Source organism: Salvelinus fontinalis, chromosome 30, assembly GCF_029448725.1.
Source record: "Salvelinus fontinalis isolate EN_2023a chromosome 30, ASM2944872v1, whole genome shotgun sequence".
NCBI lineage: Eukaryota > Metazoa > Chordata > Actinopteri > Salmoniformes > Salmonidae > Salvelinus > Salvelinus fontinalis.
In genome coordinates, this window is record NC_074694.1 from 15,418,499 (window position 1) to 15,433,697 (window position 15,199).

At 42.5% G+C, this 15,199-nt stretch overlaps 2 protein-coding genes across 2 annotated transcripts in view; both read right to left on the reverse strand.

The window, feature by feature from the left end:
• The window catches only part of bmp5 (bone morphogenetic protein 5), a 37,775-nt gene extending 36,207 nt beyond the window's left edge, over positions 1-1,568 (reverse strand). The window contains exon 1 of the mRNA XM_055889850.1: positions 511-1,568. Coding sequence (XP_055745825.1) covers positions 511-1,006 — 496 coding nt within the window. The 5' untranslated portion in view covers positions 1,007-1,568. The remainder of the gene's footprint in view (positions 1-510) is intronic.
• A 6,850-nt stretch (positions 1,569-8,418) lies between these two features.
• col21a1 (collagen, type XXI, alpha 1) overlaps positions 8,419-15,199 on the reverse strand; it is a 56,709-nt gene continuing 49,928 nt past the window's right edge. Inside the window, exons 28-29 of the mRNA XM_055889851.1 lie at positions 11,340-11,417; positions 8,419-10,593 (exon numbers count right to left, since the gene is read on the reverse strand). Coding sequence (XP_055745826.1) covers positions 10,403-10,593; positions 11,340-11,417 — 269 coding nt within the window. The 3' untranslated portion in view covers positions 8,419-10,402. The remainder of the gene's footprint in view (positions 10,594-11,339; positions 11,418-15,199) is intronic.

A 15,199-nucleotide genomic window follows, 5' to 3' on the forward strand; every position in this document is an offset into this window, starting at 1 on the left:
CCTGCTACTACAGAAATAGCCTATAACTTCTATTAATTGGAAATCTAACTGAATATCATAATTATCTGCAACAAAATGAATAGCCATGCATATGCTACTGTGGGAGGAACATCTGTTTAACATGTTTAGGGTTTTTATTTTCGTCTAATGAATTCAATCAAATTCAAGAAAAATAAACACAGATTCATGTTAATTTAATCAATGTTGTTAAGTTAGAATTTGTATGAATCTATGTGGTATTTAAAAAATAAAAATGGAAAAAAACATGGTTTAAAGAGTACGTTTCCAGCATTGAATGACATATGGACAATATAAGAAAAAGAATAAGAATATAATATATAAACAAATCAAAATATTAAAATATTAGTAGTAGGAAGGCCATGTGACATTGTTCTAAGGATTAAAAAATACTGTGGTTAATCAGTTACCGCAATATTTGCCATTTTTGGGTGTTGGAGCGCACGGCACAAATCAGCAAGCTTGAAACCTCTCTCAATTCAATTCGCTTACCTAAGTTGACAAAGCTCATAACCATATCAGCATCGTTTAGAAAGTTGGTGTCGTGAGATGTAGTGAGTGGAGGGCTTTGGCTCGTCAGAGGAGCCGCGCGGTAAGGTTGCGAAACACGAGAGTTTCCCTGCGGAGATCCGTGGTACCCTTTACGCGAGTTTCCATGAGCCTTCCCGCTGAATCCTTTCCCTGTAACCTCTTGTGTTCTCAACCCTTCTTCTTCCTCAGTAGTCATGGCATTGTACAGGTCAAGCATGAACAGGGGTGCTGAAGATGCTTGTTTTCCTGGAGAAAAGGGCCTTGGACGATGTGGTAAACCCAAAATAGAGAGAATCTCTCTCTGAATCTCTCTCCGTTCATGGTTACGCAATCTCCTGTAAATAAAACTAGAATGCACATGGTTGTCGCCTAAACCACAATGAGCGCAGTATAGAAAACTCAAGCAGCTCCAGAAAAGTCCAAACGTTGCCCGGTTCAAAGAAATGAAAGCTCTCATCTTGCACAATTATGTTTGTTGATGATGATGTTACACAAGTATACAGTTGTTACTAATGTATAAAGATGATCTCCATTTCAATGCAAATATCACAATTTCTGAATGTTTTTTTTACATCCAGGTTAACATAAAGGTTATTATGTCACAACACTTTAAAGGAGAACGTCTGCCTGCAATGATGTTCTTCTAAGTCTCACATCAACGTATGCTGTGGAGCTGTCCCTTCGCTGTCCCTTCTCTTCAACAACACGTTTTTGTTGAAGTTCTTTCCAGTGCTCCGCTTAAATCCAATGTCCCACTGTCACATGTTTCAAAAGGCGCATCACATGTGGAATTGTGACTTTATCTCGCACCTACACAATAACATGCAGGTACGCCCATAAAAGTCGAAAAAGCCCAACGCTTTCATTGAATAGGAACATAAAAGCCCCTTTGAGTGGAAATCAGTAGACTATATATAGTAATAGCACCCGTTGCTACTAGTTGCCACGGCGCGTAATGTTTTTGGGAAAATGTGTTGAAGCTTGTTGTCTATCCAATGAGTCCATCCCATCCAGGAACAAGTTTTTGCATCCACCTCTAGCGGCCGCAATAAAACTTAACCGACATGAAGATGAATGTGGCAACTCAGATGTGCAAGGGGAGACACTTGAAATCTGAAACCTGTCTTAACAAGTCAAAGAATAACGACACAGCCATTTAATTATCGATACGGGGTTGGCCATATCCGTGCGTTTAAGGAAAGGACATTTGGACAAATTAGTAATTATTGTTTCCAAAATCAAATCTGTACATTCATTGAATCTAGAAATACATCAATCAACGTACATTTTTGACCACCTACAATATTATGTCGATGGTCTTTTTGGACAGGCCCATCTATTTTGAACAAAAATATGAATGCAACATGTAAAGTGTTGGTCCCATGTTTTGTGAGCTGAAATAAAAGATCCCAGAAATGTTCCATACACAAAGCTTTTTTCTCTCAAATGTTGTTGCCAAATTTGTTTACATCCTTGTTAGTGAGCATATCTCATTTGCCAAGATAATCCATCCACCTGACAGTGTCACGCCCTGACCTTAGAGATCCTTTTTATGTCTCTATTTTGGTTGGTCAGGGCGTGAGTTGGGGTGGGCATTCTATGTTTTGTGTTCTATGTTTTCTTTTCTGTGTGTTTGGCTGGGGTGGTTCTCAATAAGAGGCAGTTGTCTATTGTTGTCTCTGATTTAGAACCATACTTAGGTAGCCTTTTTCCATCTGTGTTTTGTGGGTAGTTGTTTTCTGTTTTGTGTTGCTGCACCTTACAGGACTGTTTCGTTTTCGTTTCACTCTCTTTGTTATTTTGATTCGTGTTTCTGTTCTAATAAAAATAATATGAACACTTACCACGCTGCGCTTTGGTCCGATGACTACTCTTCATCCGAAGACGAATATCGTTACAGAACTACCCACCACCAACGGACCAAGCAGCGTGGTAACGAGGAGCAGAGGGTTCAGGACTCCTGGACTTGGGAGGAGATATTGGACGGTAAGGGACCCTGGAGACAGGCTGGGGAATATCGGCGCCTGAAAAAAGAGCTGGAGGCAGCTATAGCTGAGAGGCGGCGATATGAGGCAAGGCAGCGCAGCAGGCACGAGTTGCAGCCCCCGCCCCCCAAAAAAACCCGTTTGGGGGCACACAGGGAGATTGGCGGAGTCAGGCGATAGACCTGAGCCAACTCCCCGTGCTTACCGGAAGCAGCGTGGTACTGGTCAGGCACCGTGTTATGCGGTGAAGCGCACAGTGTCGCCAGTCCGCGCTCATAGCCCGGGGCGCTATAGGCCAGCCCTCCGCAAGTGCCATGTGAGAGTGGGCATCCAGCCAGGGCGGATTGTGCCAGCTCAGCGCGTTTGGTCTCCGGTGCGCCGTTTCGGCCCAGGGTATCCTGCGCCGGCTCTGCGTACTGTGTCTCCGGGGTGCTGGGAGGGTGCTGTTCGTCCTATGCCTGCGCACCGCCCGTGCCGGGCAAAAGTGGGAATTGAGCCTAATGGAGAGGTGCGAGCGGTAAGCACCAGATCTCCAGTGCTCCCCCACAGCCCGGTTTGACCTGTGCCAGCACTCTGGAGGGGCCGGGCTAAAGTGGGCATTCAGCCTGGAGGAGTGGTGCCAAGGCTGCGCACCAGAGCTCCAGTACTCCCCCACAGCCCGGTTTATCCGGTGCCTCCTCTACGCACCAGGCCTCCTGTAGGTCTCCCCAGCCTGGTGGGCCCTGTGGCAGCCCCACGCACCAGGCTGTCTCTGCGTCTCCTCCCTCCAGAGTCTTCCTCCAGTCCGGACCCTCCAGCGATGCCCTCCTGTCCGGAGCTGCCAGAATCGCCCTCCTGTCCGGAGCTGCCAGAGTCGCCCTCCTGTCCGGAGCTGCCAGAGTCGCCCTCCTGTCCGGAGCTGCCAGAGTCGCCCTCCTGTCCGGAGCTGCCAGAGTCGCCCTCCTGTCCGGAGCTGCCAGAGTCGGCTTCCTGTATGGAGCTGCCAGAGTCGCCCTCCTGTCCGGAGCTGCCAGAGTCGCCCTCCTGTCTGGGGCCCGCTGCAAGGGTCCCCAGTCCGGGGTCAGCGGCGAGGGTCCCCGCTCCAGAGGCGCCACATAAGTGGGCCAAGCTTAAGGTAGAGCGGGGTCCACGTCCCGCACCAGAGCCGCAACCGCGGATAGATGCCCAGCCAGACCCTCCCCTATAAGTTTAGGTTTTGCGGCCGGAGTCCGCACCTTTGGGGGGGGGGGCATTTTTATGTCTCTATTTTGGTTGGTCAGGGCGTGAGTTGGGGTGGGCATTCTATGTTTTGTGTTCTATGTTTTCTTTTCTGTGTGTTTGGCCGGGTGTGGTTCTCAATCAGAGGCAGCTGTCTATCGTTGTCTCTGATTGAGAACCATAATTAGGTAGCCTTTTACCACCTGTGTTTTGTGGGTAGTTGTTTTCTGTTTTGTGTTGCTGCACCTTACAGGACTGTTTCGTTTTCGTTTCACTCTCTTTGTTATTTTGTTTCGTGTTTCTGTTCTAATACAAATAACATGAACACTTACCACGCCGCGCTTTGGTCCGATGACTACTCTTCATCCGAAGACGAATATTGTTATAGACAGGTGTGGCATATCAAGAAGCTGATTAAACAGCATGATCATTACACAGGTGCACCTTGTGCTGGGGAATATAAAAGGCCACTCTAAAATGTACCGTTTTGTCACATAACACAATGCCACTGATATCCCAAGTTTTGATGGAGCGTGCAACTGGCATGCTGACTGAAGGAATTTCCACCAGTTGCTAGTGAATTTAATGTTAATTTCTCTGCCATAGAGAATTTGGCAGTACGTCCAACCAGCCTCACAACGACTGACCACATGTAACCACGCCAGACCAGGACCTCCACATCTGGCTTCTTCACCTGCGGGATCGTCTGAGACCAGCCACCTGGACAGCTGATGAAACTGAGGTGTATTTCTGTCAGTAATAAAGGCCTTTTTTGGGGAAAAACCTATTCTGATTGGCTGGGCTTGCCTCCCCAGTGGGGGAGGTCATGTGAAATAAATAGAGTAGTGTCACGCCCTGACCTTAGAGATCCTTTATTCTCTATTTTGGGTTAGGTCGGGGTGTGACTAGGGTGGGCATTCTAGTTGCATAATTTCTAGGTTGGCTTGGTATGGTTCCCAATCAGAGGCAGCCGTCTATCGTTGTCTCTGATTGGGGATCATATTTAGGCAGCCTTTTCCCACCTGTTGTTGTGGGATCTTGTTTGTGTTTAGTTGCCTTGAGCACTGCATAGCTTCACGTTCGTTTTGTTTTTTATTGTTTTTTGCCGGTTCACGCAATAAAGATGATGAACCCAAACCACGCTGCATTTTGGTCCGATTCTTACAGCAACGATCGTGACAGAAGATCCCACCACCCACGGACCAAGCAGCGTGCCCAGGAGGAGCAGGGATCCTGGGCCTGGGAGGAAAGCCAGGAGTGGAGGAAATCCTGGACTTGGGACGAAATAATGTCAGGAGACAAAATTCTGCCATGGAAGCAGGCGGAAGCAGCGAAGGAGGGAAAGCGACGACATCGGGGTTCGCGGCCACGACGTAGGCCCAAAAAGCAACCTCTAATTTTTTTGGCGGGGGCACACGGGGTGGTCGGCGACGCTGAGTGGTGAGTTAGAGACCATGGAGGAAGAGTTGGATAGATTGAGAGAGTGAACGGAGGGGTGAGATAGAGACCTTCGAGGAGTGGTTGGCGAAATTTGAAGAGAGTGAAGCGGAAGAGCTGTTGGTTTGGCTGGGGAGGCAAGACATTCGCCCTAAGTAGCGTGTTAGCCGATGCCACCTGTGTCAGCTCCCCGTATTCGTCCTGAGGAGCGTGTCATCTGTCCGGTACCATCTGTGCCGGCTCCACGCACCAGGTCTCCAGTGCACCTCCACAGCCCAGTACGTCCTGTGCCAGCTCTCTGAACTCGCTTTGAGGAGCGTGTCATCATTCCGGTACAACGTGTGCCGGTTCTACGCACTGTGTCTCCAGTGCGCCTCCACAGCCTGGTGCGTCCTGTTCCAGCTCCCCGCACTTGCAGTGCGAAGGTTCTAATCTCTCCAGGACACGTTGTGCCAGCTCTACACTCCAGACCTCCAGTGCGCCTCCACGTCCCAGTACGTCCTGTGCCAGTTCTACGCACCGTGTCTCTAGTGCGCCTCCACAGCCCAGTGCGTCCTGTGCCAGCCCCCCGCACTGGCTGTGCGAAGGTTGTCATCTGTCCAGGACACATTGTGCCAGCTCTACGCTCCAGACCTCCAGTGCGCCTCCTCAGCCCGGTACGCCCTTTGCCAGCTCCACGCACTAGGCCTCCAGCGACGGTCTGCAGTCCGGAGCCTCCGGCGACGGTTCCCAATCCGGAGCCTCCGGTGATGGTCCATGGCCCGGATGATCCATGGTCCAGAGCCTCCTGCAAGGTTCCCAGTCCAGAGCCTCCAGTGAGGGTTCCTAGTCCAGAGCCTCCTGCGAGGGTACCCAATCCAGAGCCTCCTGCGAGGGTTCCCAGTCCGGAGCCTCCAGCGAGGGTTCCCAGTCCAGAGCCTCCTGCGAGTAATCCCAGTCCAGAGCCTCCTGCGAGGGTTCCCAGTCCAGAGCCTTCAGCGAGGGTTCCCGGTCCGGTTCTTCCGGCGACGATCTACGGGCCGGAGCTTCCGGCGACAATCCACGGCCCGGTTCCTCCTGCGACGATCCACGGTCCGGAGTCCCCGGCGATGATCCACGGTCTGGTTCCTCCGGCGACGATCCATGGTCCGGAGCTTCAGGCGACGATCCCCGCACCAGAGTCGCCACCGAAGCGGGCGGATCCGCGAGCGGAGCGGAGTCCACGTCCCGCACCGGAGCCGCCACCGAGGCTAGATGCCCACCCGGACCCTCCCCTATAGAGTCAGGTTTTGCCGGCCAGAGTACGCACCTTTGGGGGGGGGGGGGGGCGGGGGGGGTACTGTCACGCCCTGACCTTAGAGATCCTTTATTCTCTATTTTGGGTTAGGTCGGGGTGTGACACTGGTAGGCATTCTAGTTTCATAATTTCTAGGTTGGCTTGGTATGGTTCCCAATCAGAGGCAGCTGTCTATCGTTGTCTCTGATTGGGGATCATATTTAGGCAGCCTTTTCCCACCTGTTGTTGTGGGATCTTGTTTGTGTTTAGTTGCCTTGAGCACTGCATATCTTCACGTTCGTTTTGTTCTTTATTGTTTTTTGCCGGTTCACGCAATAAAGATGATGAACCCAAACCACGCCTCATTTTGGTCCAATTCTTACAACAAAGATCGTGACAAGTAGGGCCTAATGAATTTATTTCAATTGACTTTTTTCCATCTATGAACTGAAATTGTCGCATGTTGGGTATTAATTTTTTTGTTCATTATTATTTCCTTTTAGCTCCACAAAGTTGCAAATATTTTTTTTCTTAATGAGAAGAATGTAGGCTGGTGAGGTGTGACATGTGCGCGAGTTATCCTCACCAACACATGGGGCTGTATGGTCATCATCATTGAACATTGTTAAATAATGGGGTTCAAAGGGGATTTTCGAATTTTATCAAGAGAAACTTATAATTAGTGCATACATTTTCATACGTACTGGTGCCCTGTGGGAATCAAACATACAGCCCTGGCATTGCAAAAACTACGCTCTATCAACTGAACCACACAAGCCCCAGGCATGTGTAAGCCTATGTATACAGGAGCGTATGTGCTATTGATATGGCTGCTAAGCTCTTTTGCCAGGTTTGCAATAGTATATTGATTGGGTATATCATGATATAAATATCCTAACATTCATTTACATCAAAGGCAACACAATTACTTTTACAATTATGTTCAGACCTATGTATACACTACTAAAATGTTAACTTTTGAAGGGATTGATAGCAATAGTTACATGTAAGAACAACCTGTAATCATGCAGTAGGCCTACCTCAGCTTTAATATAACTGATGTACTATCATAGTGTCATTGGTTGGTTCAGGTGCAGGTTAGCAGTGCTGTCAATATTATCCCCAAGACATATACAGTAGCAGCATAAACTGTCCTCCACATTTTCTCCATCAAAGACTTGGCCTCTATTGGTTGGCTTCGCTATAGTTAGGCTACTTGTGGTGATGTATTGGTTGACCTAGCTAACTATAGCTAGGCTACTCATGATAATGTATTGGTTGACTTCACTATAGCTAGGCTACTCATGAAGACGTATTGGTTGACCTAGCTAATTATAGCTAGGCTACTCATTAAGATCTATTGCTTGTTTGTTCTATGCCTTTGAAGCTGAGTTTCTTATGAAAATAGCTAGAAATTCTAAATTATTATTATTATTATTAGCAATCTATAAAGTATTTATTTTTCATTCAATTGACTAAGCATCCCAATTGATGAAGTTATTTCACAGTTTAGTTGCAGACTTGTAATCCCAGTGCACCATCTAGTGTAGGATGTGTACATTACCTGTTAATGCAGACAGACAGCCATAAACAGACACACAGATACACACACACAAATTCAGGCTGAGTCATCCGGCAACTGTGATGTGACAGTTGATCAAGATTGTACAAAGATGTAAGAGTGTGAGAGTGTTAGGACCATCATTTATCACCCCCAATTACCCCCAGTGAGAATTCTGTACTTTAAAGGAAATTCCAACACTTTTTTACCTGATTATCTCCAGAACCATACAAGTGTCTACATACAGTATATGAAAATGGCACATTTCTAAATTCAGTATGTAAAAAGATAAGAAGAAAAGCTCCCATTATGATTTCATCAAAAGTTATGTATTTTTAACTGTGATTTTGAAGCAGAGGGAAATTAATAATATGAGGTAAAAAGTGGTGGAATATCCTTTTTAATTTGCATGACACACACAAACACAAAAAAACTTCACGTCATAGAAAAGTTTTAATTAATGATACCAAAAGTCAATACAAAAGTCACCATTACACATACAAAATTAGACACAGCAAAAAAACGACCAAGCTCTCATAGGTAAAGCCCATCAATACACAGTAAATTAGTTCAGTTTTATAAATAACCAAAAATACTTCAACTTGATAGGCTAAGGTAAGACAAGGTACGGTAAGGTAAGGTACTCAGGAACATAAATGTCCTATATGCGCAAACAGTAAATCATTTGCAACAGAGCAAACTTCAGATTAAATCAAGATGTCAACATGTTTCATCTAGCCCTCACTCTTTTGACAGAAAGTAGCTAGGATTTCCAAGGTTTACATGTGTTATAGTAGGTAGGCCTATCCTCTACTCAAGTAAAAAAAAAAAACTTTTAAATGTATTTTTCATACAATACATGAACTAGTTATTGTAAAAAAAACAGAATATAAACTGAAATAGCATCGCTGTAATGCACACAGGTTTTAGATTATGTCTTTTATATGTTTATTCATCAAAATGTTTCATGAACATAGCAGCCTCCATTATAGAGATAGCAAGCTCACAGTTTTAGCCTGACACTTTGTAATAATTCTTTAGATGTTGTTTACAACAACTTTATTTGTCAAATTACAAATTATAATACATTACAGGGTCTTTAAACATTTCATAAAAAAATACAAACAAATTTGCTAAACAAATTGAGGGGTGACCATGAAAAAGAAATGGTGCAAAAACACTACATTTTGGGGTGACCAATCAGAAAGTCTGGTGCAAAAAATGCATAATTTTGGGGTGACCAATCAGAACGTATGGTGCAAAAAACAAAAACATTTTGGGGTGACCAATCAGAAAGTCTGGTGCAAAAAATGCATAATTTTGGGGTGACCAATCAAAAAGTATGGTGCAAAAAAAATCAACACCAGGGGGCAGTATATGGCAAGACAATGTACCATCAGCATTGTCCAAGTGGAGTACCAACCCTTTATTCCTGTGTGAGCAATGCAGAATTCTTTACATTGGATTTTTTGTATTGCTATTTGGCTCAGAATCCAACCAATGCCAACCAAAGCCATCCAAATGTAGGAGCAATTACTATCATTCTTTAAAGGGATAGTGAAGCATTTTTTCATGCTAGCTGTTCCTGTAGCTGTTCCTGTTCCGCTAGTTAGCAATTGCTCTAGAACCTACCTTCAAACTGCCTGCAGAGACATACAAATGGTATCCATGAGTTCATCTGACTCTGGGTAAGTACAAAAAGGCCAAAATGTTGTACTATCCCTTTAAAGCAAAATAGAGCCCATGACATAACAAGCAGAATGTGAGAAGAACAGAATGAATACGTTTTTTCCCCCTCTAAAGCCGGTTTATACCTGCTGCTAATATGGGTCCTGTGTCCTGATCTTGTCCACATTCTGATTCTTCACAAATTTTCAGAAATGTAGTCTCTTATCCGTCCACTGTGCATGCATTGTGACCAGATTTCCTGGACCCTCCCTGTATGCAAATTATTTCACAGCTATTCCATCAAAATAATATTTATTTATTTATTTTAAGACACATATTGATTACATAAGTCAATGGTGCCATTTGTCCAGATTCGTCTACACAGATATTTCCAAAGCCAACGTGTGCCTTACTACCTAAGAAGCTGGTCAGGAAGATTCGATCACAATCAGATCACAGTCTTATAACTGTCTACACCTGTCTAAAAATGTGGGGACAGTCAAAATGTGGACAAGATCAGGACAAAGGACCAGGTTAGAACCAGGTATAAACTGGGCTTGATAAAAGTCATGAAAGGATGCACATGAGTATCTTTGCTATATACATGTTAAGAGGTACTTCCTGTTTCCGTGACTAATGGGAAACACTGTAAAATGTGATCTTCCTGAGATTGGAAAGATTTGCTGTTTTTCTTTGAGATGTATGCATCAACTCCAGACTGTTTGATTGCCTGCCTGCTGCCATGTTGGGTCAATAGTTTGGTCCCTTACTGAAAGGATCCCTGCTCCTCATCATGACACCGTAACACATGGATAGATGACACACCCCCGGCTGGCCCGGGACCCCAGGGTTACCTCTCTTACCCTCCTCCCCGTTTAAACCAGGGGGTCCTGGCTTCCCTGGATGACCTGGTTTACTGTACCCCTGGGGACCCATTTGACCTGGGAAAGTAGACAATTACAAATTAGATGTTTCTCTTGTGGTTCCAAAACATGTCCTACTGGTTTGCCAACAATTTCTAATCCTGTTATTTGATCACTTTTGATTGAAAAAGGGTAGCTAAGGTCCCAGAAGGCTTACAATGTGTTAATCTGCAGAAGAGGGAAAAGGGTCGCAATAGATCTGAAATGAATCCCAGAAAGTACTCTCCAACAGCTTGGACTGAGGACATGATTGGACACTATGCAGTGACTCAGATGCATAAATCTTAAGAACATTCTCCTGACTCCATTTCTATCTTAACTAAATAACTGAATAGATATAACTACACTAAGTGTACAAAACATACAGAACACCTTCCTAATATTGAGTTGCACCCTTCCTTTTGCCCTCAGAACAGGCTAAGTTTTTTGACACAAACCGGTGCACCTGGCACCTACTACCATACCCCGTTCAAAGGCACTTACATCTTTTGTCTTGCCCATTCACACTGTGAATGGCACACATACACAATCCATTTCTCAATTGTCTCAAGGCTTAAAAACAGTTCTTTAACCTGTCTCCTTCCCTTCATCTACACTGATTGAAGTGGATTTAACAGGTGACATCAATAAGGGATCTTAGTCTATCTCATGGAAAGAGTAGGTGTTCATAATGTTTTGTATACTCAGTGTAAATTGCATATATCCAATTGAATGAACAGTAGCGTACCATACATAGTAAACATGTATTATATTCTTATTATTACCTGGAGGCCCTGGTGTTCCCGGATCTCCAATCTCTGTTCTTCCTTGACTGCCCTTCTCACCCTTTAATCCAGGATCTCCTGGAAACACAAATAGAATGCAATGTGTTCCAGATAGAACAAATAGAATGCAATGTGTTCCAGACAGTAGAAATATAATGCAATGTGTTGCAGACAATACAAATAGAATGCAATGTGTTCCAGACAGTACAAATAGAATGCAATGTGTTCCAGACAGTACAAATAGAATGCAATGTGTTCCAGATAGAACAAATAGACTGCAATGTGTTCCAGATAGAACAAATAGACTGCAATGTGTTCCAGACAGTAGAAATATAATGCAATGTGTTCCAGACAATACAAATAGAATGCAATGTGTTCCAGACAGTGTAAATAGAATGCAATGTGTTCCAGATAGAACAAATAGAATGCAATGTGTTCCAGACAGTACAAATAGAATGCAATGTGTTCCAGATAGAACACATAGAATATATTGTGTTCCAGATAGAACACATAGAATGCAATGTGTTCCAGATAGAACACATAGAATGCAATGTGTTCCAGACAGTACAAATATAATGCAATGTGTTCCAGATAGAACACATAGAATGTAATGTGTTCCAGATAGAACACATAGAATGTAATGTGTTCCAGACAGTACAAATAGAATGCAACGTGTTCCAGATAGAACAAATAGACTGCAATATGTTCCAGACAGTAGAAATATAATGCAATGTGTTCCAGACAATACAAATAGAATGCAATGTGTTCCAGACAGTACAAATAGAATGCAATGTGTTCTAGACAATACAAATAGAATGCAATGTGTTCCAGACAGTACAAATAGAATGCAATGTGTTCCAGATAGAACAAACAGAATGCAATATGTTCCAGACAGTAAAAATAGAATGCAATGTGTTCCAGACAGTACAAATAGAATGCAATGTGTTCCAGATAGAACAAATAGACTGCAATGTGTTCCAGACGGTAGAGATATAATGCAATGTGTTCCAGACAATACAAATAGAATGCAATGTGTTCCAGACAGTAGAAATATAATGCAATGTGTTCCAGACAGTACAAATAGAATGCAATGTGTTCCAGAGAGAACAAATAGAATGCAATGTGTTCCAGATAGAACACATAGAATGCAATGTGTTCCAGATAGAACAAATAGAATGCAATGTGTTCCAGACAATACAAATAGAATGCAATGTGTTCCAGACAGTACAAATAGAATGCAATGTGTTCCAGATAGAACAAATAGAATGCAATATGATCCAGACAGTAAAAATAGAATGCAATGTGTTCCAGACAGTACAAATAGAATGCAATGTGTTCCAGATAGAACAAATAGACTGCAATGTGTTCCAGACAGTATAAATATAATGCAATGTGTTCCAGACAATACAAATAGAATGCAATGTGTTCCAGACAGTACAAATATAATGCAATGTGTTCCAGACAGTACAAATAGAATGCAATGTGTTCCAGATAGAACAAATAGAATGCAATGTGTTCCAGACAGTACAAATAGAATGCAATGTGTTCCAGATAGAACAAATAGAATGTAATGTGTTCCAGACAGTACAGATAGAATGCAACGTGTTCCAGAGAGAACAAATAGACTGCAATATGTTCCAGACAGTAGAAATATAATGCAATGGTTTCCAGACAATACAAATAGAATGCAATGTGTTCCAGACAGTACAAATAGAATGCAATGTGTTCTAGACAATACAAATAGAATGCAATGTGTTCCAGACAGTACAAATAGAATGCAATGTGTTCCAGATAGAACAAATAGAATGCAATATGTTCCAGACAGTAAAAATATAATGCAATGTGTTCCAGACAGTACAAATAGAATGCAATGTGTTCCAGATAGAACAAATAGACTGCAATGTGTTCCAGACAGTAGAAATATAATGCAATGTGTTCCAGACAATACAAATAGAATGCAATGTGTTCCAGACAGTAGAAATATAATGCAATGTGTTCCAGACAGTACAAATAGAATGCAATGTGTTCCAGATAGAACAAATAGAATGCAATGTGTTCCAGATAGAACACATAGAATGCAATGTGTTCCAGATAGAACAAATATAATGCAATGTGTTCCAGACAATACAAATAGAATGCAATGTGTTCCAGACAGTACAAATAGAATGCAATGTGTTCCAGATAGAACAAATAGAATGCAATATGATCCAGACAGTAAAAATAGAATGCAATGTGTTCCAGACAGTACAAATAGAATGCAATGTGTTCCAGATAGAACAAATAGACTGCAATGTGTTCCAGACAGTAGAAATATAATGCAATGTGTTCCAGACAATACAAATAGAATGTAATGTGTTCCAGACAGTACAAATAGAATGCAATGTGTTCCAGACAGTACAAATAGAATGCAATGTGTTCCAGATAGAACAAATAGAATGCAATGTGTTCCAGATAGAACAAATATAATGTAATGTGTTCCAGATAGAAAAAATAGAATGCAATGTGTTCCAGATAGAACACATAGAATGCAATGTGTTCCAGATAGAACAAATAGAATGCAATGTGTTCCAGACAGTGTAAATAGAATGCAATGTGTTCCAGACAGTACAAATATAATGCAATATGTTCCAGATAGAACAAATAGACTGCAACATGTTCCAGACAGTAGAAATATAATGCAATGTGTTCCAGACAATACAAATAGAATGCAATGTGTTCCAGACAGTACAAATATAATGCAATGTGTTCCAGACAGTAAAAATAGAATGCAATGTGTTCCAGACAGTACAAATAGAATGCAATGTGTTCCAGATAGAACAAATAGACTGCAATGTGTTCCAGACAGTAGAAATATAATGCAATGTGTTCCAGACAATACAAATAGAATGCAATGTGTTCCAGACAGTACAAATATAATGCAATGTGTTCCAGACAGTACAAATAGAATGCAATGTGTTCCAGATAGAACAAATAGAATGCAATGTGTTCCAGATAGAACAAATAGAATGTAATGTGTTCCAGATAGAACAAATAGAATGCAATGTGTTCCAGATAGAACACATAGAATGCAATGTGTTCCAGATAGAACAAATAGAATGCAATGTGTTCCAGATAGAACAAATAGACTGCAATGTGTTCCAGACAGTAGAAATATAATGCAATGTGTTCCAGACAATACAAATAGAATGTAATGTGTTCCAGACAGTACAAATAGAATGCAATGTGTTCCAGACAGTACAAATAGAATGCAATGTGTTCCAGATAGAACAAATAGAATGTAATGTGTTCCAGATAGAACAAATAGAATGCAATGTGTTCCAGATAGAACACATAGAATGCAATGTGTTCCAGATAGAACAAATAGAATGCAATGTGTTCAAGACAGTGTAAATAGAATGCAATGTGTTCCAGACAGTACAAATATAATGCAATGTGTTCCAGATAGAACACATAGAATGTAATGTGTTCCAGACAGTCAAATAGAATGCAATGTGTTCCAGATAGAACAAATAGACTGCAATATGTTCCAGACAGTAGAAATATAATGCAATGTGTTCCAGACAGTAAAATTAGAATGCAATGTGTTCCAGATAGAACAAATAGAATGCAATGTGTTCCAGATAGAACAAATAGACTGCAATGTGTTCCAGACAGTAGAAATATAATGCAATGTGTTCCAGACAATACAAATAGAATGTAATGTGTTCCAGACAGTACAAATAGAATGCAATGTGTTCCAGACAGTACAAATAGAATGCAATGTGTTCCAGATAGAACAAATAGAATGTAATGTGTTCCAGATAGAACAAATAGAATGCAATGTGTTCCAGATAGAACACATAGAATGCAATGTGTTCCAG